This window comes from Sceloporus undulatus, unplaced genomic scaffold, assembly GCF_019175285.1.
Source record: "Sceloporus undulatus isolate JIND9_A2432 ecotype Alabama unplaced genomic scaffold, SceUnd_v1.1 scaffold_700, whole genome shotgun sequence".
Lineage (NCBI taxonomy): Eukaryota > Metazoa > Chordata > Lepidosauria > Squamata > Phrynosomatidae > Sceloporus > Sceloporus undulatus.
The window spans coordinates 1-5,849 of NW_024803620.1; the positions used below are offsets into that span (position 1 = coordinate 1).

General features: G+C 41.4%; 1 protein-coding gene across 1 annotated transcript; it reads right to left on the reverse strand.

Moving 5' to 3' along the window:
• Positions 1-1,579: 1,579 nt before the first annotated feature.
• LOC121917778 (zinc finger protein 69-like) lies at positions 1,580-5,480 on the reverse strand. Its single transcript, XM_042443900.1, has 3 exons — positions 4,862-5,480; positions 2,658-2,743; positions 1,580-2,457 (listed from the first exon to the last, which is right to left on the reverse strand). Exons 1-3 carry the CDS (start codon positions 4,950-4,952, stop codon positions 2,311-2,313), a joined length of 324 nt encoding a protein of 107 aa, XP_042299834.1. The 5' UTR covers positions 4,953-5,480; the 3' UTR covers positions 1,580-2,310.
• Positions 5,481-5,849: the final 369 nt, after the last annotated feature.

Here is a 5,849-nt window from a genome sequence, read left to right on the forward strand (position 1 = left end):
AATTAAATATTTTTTTTAAAAAAATTAATTAAATAAATAAACCGGGACAAATGTAGGACAAAATTTTCAAATGGGGGACACTTTTTATAAAGAATGAAGGACACACGAAAAAATCTGCTGGTTTTTTAAAAAATGTTAATATAAATGCATGTTTCTGAGGCTTCTATAGACAATTGCCTTCCTTGCTCGACTCCTCCTGTTAGGCCAAAGGCCCCACACCCTCATGCGAGAGGCCAAAGGTTCCGGCGGCAATCGGCGGCAGGACCGGGCTGGGGCCAGTCCCAAGGCCTTGCTGGGCCGCATCCGGCCTGCGGGCCACAGGTTGCCCACCCCTGGTCTACTCTGTGTGAAGTTAATACAATCTCTTCCTGCTATATATTAAAGATTATGAGATTTCATCTCTCTATCCAAACCAGTTAGGATAGGATTTAGTTTATGTCTTTATTTATTAAAGTCAGTATTATTTGTTTTTTAAACTACAAACTTGCTGTTTTTTGGAATAAGTCTTTATTCTTTAGGAAGGCAGATTTAGAATAAATAGTCTGACCCAGACTTTTGCTGTTCTGCTGATGAAAGCTGAACTCTAACTAGCTTAACTTTCATACTTAAATCTTTTAAAAGGAAACAAAAATATGTATCACCTTGGGAAACTCAAATTGCACCCCACAGAATAAGGTGTGCCAGGAAAGGAGTGGACTTTCTCACAAATGGAAAGGATTATGCCATATGGCATTAATGTAGAATGAGTATTATGCAAGTGGTTGCATCCCTGTTCATTGAGGGTCAACTCCCAGCTGTTACACCCATCTGGTTAGGCTGAGAGATGGGTTGAAATACTAATCTGAAGAACTCTATCTGTGGACTTAATTTAGGGTATAAACAACACACAAAAAATATCTGGCACTCTTCCATTTCAACTGTTTTTTATTGTATGAGGCACCTCAACAACAAATTCTCAAGGCATGTGAAAATTAGTTCAGGGAACAGCATGACCAGGTCTGCTTATACATCCATGACAAAGTATCTGCAATTTATGCAGAACATCTTTACAAAATTCTAGTGTTCTAATAAATATTTTAAAATTACTGTATTTGGAATATCTAATCCTAAAATTTCCATATAACAAGGTAAGGTACCTTCATTATTTAGTCCAGTTTTGCTTAGTCAGTGCAAAAAAAAAAGAAAAAAGAAAAAGATTTTTAACAGCATGACAAAATATCTTGTTTAACTGGACAAAGGGAGAACTTGCATAGTGTAGCTGTTTGATCTAGTCCATGAAACCAGGTTTCAAGTGCACTGTGTGGTCTTTGGCTTGTGACACCCTCTCAGCCTCACGGGAAGGCAATGACAAACTGCCCTTGAACAAACCTTGCTAAAAAAAGCCTATGATAGGTACACCTTAAGGTCACTGCAGGTTGGAATGACTTGAAGGGATGGAGGAGAAAAGTCTTTTGAGATCACTTTGGCTTTGTATCTCAGAGCCAGTATGGTGTAGTGGCTTGAACATTGGACTATGGCTCCAGAGATCAATGTTTTAATCCTGCTGGATGACCCTTGCCCAGTCTCTCAGCCTCAGAGGATGGCAATGATAAATTCCCTCTGAAGAAATACGCCAATAAAACCCCATGATAGGTTGGACTTAGGGTCACCATAAGTTGGAAATGAGTTGAAGGCACCCAGAAACAACAGCAAACAGAATGCTATGGGATGTTGGTTCTCCATTCATGCTAACTAGCGCCTGACTCCACATCAAGTCTTGGCTCTTTCCACCTCTTTGCAGGAAGCCCTGGGCAAGTGAAGACAGCCACTTCTCCTAAGCCCTCCTCCCCACTCTTCACTGGAACATTCTGACTCTATGTCCATCTTTGGCGGATTCAGTGGGAGGAACAGGACTTAGTGAGACAAGAAAGCAAGATGTGGCTGCTATCCACTTCTGCCTTCTCACTTGCCCTTAAACAATCCAATATTTCATTTTTATGGTGGTTCCACTGTGACATTTGGAAGAGGTAAACCAAGTCATTGAGGGGGAGATACTTCTAGCAGGTCTATCAATGCTCCACCCAATGGTCCAAGCACAGAAGTCCAACATGACCTCGGCCAAGATCTGCTGGTGAAGTTACTAAATAAAGAGTTTTCTGAGTTTGAACTACTGAAGCCTGGACTTTTGAGCTTGGTACCCTGCTGGACTTGACAGCTTCCTTAGAAAGTGGCAAGAAATCAGGGAAGCTAGAAGAAAACCACACGGCCTGCTTTAATATATTAAGGGTGAAGAAGACTACTCAGAGTGACTTTTCAGCTCCTGTGAGGTGCTCATTCACAAAAAAGAAGAGACTTACTCAGAGAGGACAGGATTCCCAGAGTCTCCTCCATCACTTCCCAATGAAGGGCCCTTTGGCCTGGGTCTAGCATAGCCCACTCCTCCTCCGTGAAATTCACAGCCACCTCCTCAAACATCACCTGACAAAAGAGAACCATATTGTTTCAGATTACTCAAGAAAATTGAAATTTTTACAGGATGCCATCCACATGTCCCTTGAAGGGCATGTTTGATGGAAGCAAAGGAAAATGACAAGATTCTTTGGAGACGATAGAGTGGTCAAAAGGAGATAGGCACCCAGCCCGCTCTTTTCTTGCCTCCCTTGAGATCTGTCCCCTACCTGATATAGACTTGCAGGAGCTGGTATGAACCCATCAGGATTAAGAGATGTGCTTGTACACATAGGCTCAGTCTTTATTCCACCTCCTGTGAGGAACAGAAAAAGGAAGAGAATGTTACTAACCCTTTTCTCTTCTTCCACCTTTGAGGATCCATCTTCGAGGACCTCTGTGTGTGTAAATGTAGCAAACATCACACCAAATGCACAAAACGAACTAAGAGGTTACAGTAGAATCAAAGTAACTCTGAGTTTGGCATGGATAAAAAAAAACAGTTAATAAATATTTGCAAAGCAAGTAGGCCAGCATACCACAAGAAATTAAACAGCCCAAAAAGTGTTAACAGACTTGAAGGACAAAGCACCAACATTTGGGCGAGAAAGAAATGGAATGGAATTGCAAGTAGTCTAGGTTCCTGGTTCTTCCTTACATAGAGAGGAGACAGGACCTGAAGATGGACTCTGGGCTGTTTGATAATGAAGATATCCCACGAAATCAGCCCTTCCATTCATCTTTTGTCACTTATAAACATGCACAGCTATACACCAGATAACCAAGTAGATTTGTTTCTAGGCATTACTGTATAAATACTGTATAAAGTCAACCTCATGTATAAATCAAGGGCAGGTTTTGGGGTATTTTGATATGACCTGTGTATAAGTCAAGCATAAAACTTAGGAGCATGTAACAAAGGCCATAAAGGATTCAGCAAAGGAAAAGATGCCAAAAAGCTTTCAACAATTTGGCAGGCATAAGGGTTTGTGCTCACCCTAAAGGCTGGCTGGATGAGGAAGGAAGTATGGTAAATGGTGGCTAGTGGAATGTAGGGCAGGTGGCTAAGAAATAGGAATGTAAAGGCAAGAGTTAAGGTACTTATTAACTCTTATCAAAAAAGGAACAATCCCCTTCTCTGAGCAAAGTGGCAAAAGGTGAGAGCTTATTCCATCCCAGGAAAACCTAAAAGAAACACTGACAACCTCTATTCTCTTGGTGATTCTTTGAGGGAAATCTCCAAAAAGCAGCTGCATGGAACAGAGAGTACAGGAAGTTGGTGCTTCTTTTAAGTTATCCTGAGACACTGAAGAAACAATCCAGTATGACATCACTTTAACTGCTATGGCTCAATGTTATGTAATTCTGGGAATTGTAGTTTGTTGTGCCACCAGAGCTCTCTGATAGAGAAGGCTAAATGTCTCACAGAACTACAGTTCCCAGAAATTGCAAAAGCTAAAGTCGTGTGAAATTGGATTATTTCTGCAATGTGGATGCTGCCTCAGAGAAGGGAATAGGTTTGATTTTGTTTTGGTTTTTTGATAAGTGTTAAATACATTACTTTTATTGACCCACAGATAGGTTGACCAAGCTTTTTGGTGTCAATTTTTAATTAAAATTTCTAGACGTACATGAGCATACACAGTACTTCCTTAACAGAACACCTGGCCGTAGAGACAGAAGTAAAGGAAAGAATAAGAAAAGGTTCCTGCACTTCAACATATTTCAGCAACCTTTTTCTTCAAAACTAACAAAAGGCACACATGCATTCAAAGAACTAGGTCAAGATAAACCTTGCATAAGTAAACAAAAAACATTTTGAACTTTCTTCAGACTATATGATGGCTTCTTTCAAAATGTATCTGGAGTGACTTTTTCTGTCACTAGCCTCCACTTTTTTTCTGGTTTCGACTTTGGTAGCCAGACTTACCAATCTCTTCATTGTTAAAGCCTGCAAGGGCAGCCGGTGAGGCGTTTATCTGCTCTTCCCTTTTCTCTGTTTTGTAGGTCACACATTGTCAGAAAGGGAAGCTGGTGGCAGCTGCTATTTATCTTGCCTGTTGTAGGAGAGCACTAATCACAAGAATAGGATGGTCTAGAAAAACATCAATTCTTTCCTACATCAGGCTTTACTGCATTGTTTCTGCAGACACTCTTCTTATACTGAAAATGTGTGGTTCGTCAGTCCTTCCTTCACCAATGCCAATCTGATCAGAAAAATTCCAGCTACACAGAAGATGTAGAAGAAAAGGAAGGCTGGACAGGCATAAAAAGTCATTGTTATATTGCTTAACTGTCAGAGGCTTTCTTGACTGAGGTATACTTGTAATTTCACTTTGCTGGTTAGGCTATATAAAATAGTTCAAGTGCTGCAAACCATAAAACCTGGATATTTCAGAAGAGAGTCAAGTAGGAAATTACTCTTGACCCTTACCCATTGAGGAGGACATTCCTTCTCCTTCCTGCATAATCCACTTGGGCAGGTGCCATTGACTGGATTCAGGACACTTCTCCACCACAGCCATTGCTTCCACAAACAAATCCTTCAGGGGAGGCACAGAAAGAGAAGAATTAGGAAAAGAAAGGAAGAGACGATGCCTTGTGGTGCATCATCCACACTTACCCATTACACTTATAGATAAATCTTCTAATGACATTTTGCAGCTTCAACACAGTCTCCTCAAGGTGTGTAGGACTTCAGCTTCCAGCATCCCCACCCACCATGGCCATGGGGGAAGGGGAAGACTGAAGTTGCTGTCCAACATAGAATCATAGAGTTGGAAGAAACTAAAAGGGCCATCCAGTCCAACCCCATTCTGCCATGCAAGAACTCTCCATCAAAGCACCTCCGACAGATGGCCATCCAGCCTCTGTTTAAAGACCTCCAAGGAAGGAGACCACCACACACCGAGAAACAGTGTTCCCCTGCTAAATAGTGTTAGAACATTAGAAGTTCCACCTAATGTTGAGGTGGAATCTCTTTTCCTGCAGCTTGCATTCATTGTTCCATGTCCTATTCTCCAGAGCAGAAGAAAACAAGCGTGTACCATCTTTAATGTGACACCCCTTCAAATACTTAAACAGGGCTATCATATCACCTCTTAACCGTCTCTTCTCAAGGCTAAACATACCCAGTTCCCTCAGCCATTCCTCATAGGGCATGGTTTCCAGACCCTTCACCATTTTAGTTGCCCTCCTTTGGACACGCTCCAGTTTCTGAACATCCTTTTTTAACTGTGGCGCCCAGAAGTGGACACAGTATTCCAGGTGAAGCCTAACCGAAGCAGAATAAGTGACACTATTACTCCCCTTGATTGAGACACTATACTTCTATTGATGCAGCCTAAAATCACATTGCCTGTTTAGCTGCAGCATCTTATTGTTGACTCATGTTCAACTTGTGGTCTATTAGGATTCCTAGA

What these genes read in the sequence shown, in the direction of transcription:
- LOC121917778 (XM_042443900.1), bottom strand. Translation starts at nt 4,952, where the DNA reads ATGGCTGTGGTGGAGAAGTGTCCTGAATCCAGTCAATGGCACCTGCCC. An exon ending in AGGAATGTCCTCCTCAATGG is followed by an intron (nt 2,744 to 4,861) that starts GTAAGGGTCAAG and finishes TGTTCCTCACAG; the next exon opens with GAGGTGGAATAAAGACTGAG. An exon ending in CTCCTGCAAGTCTATATCAG is followed by an intron (nt 2,458 to 2,657) that starts GTAGGGGACAGA and finishes CTCTTTTGTCAG; the next exon opens with GTGATGTTTGAGGAGGTGGC.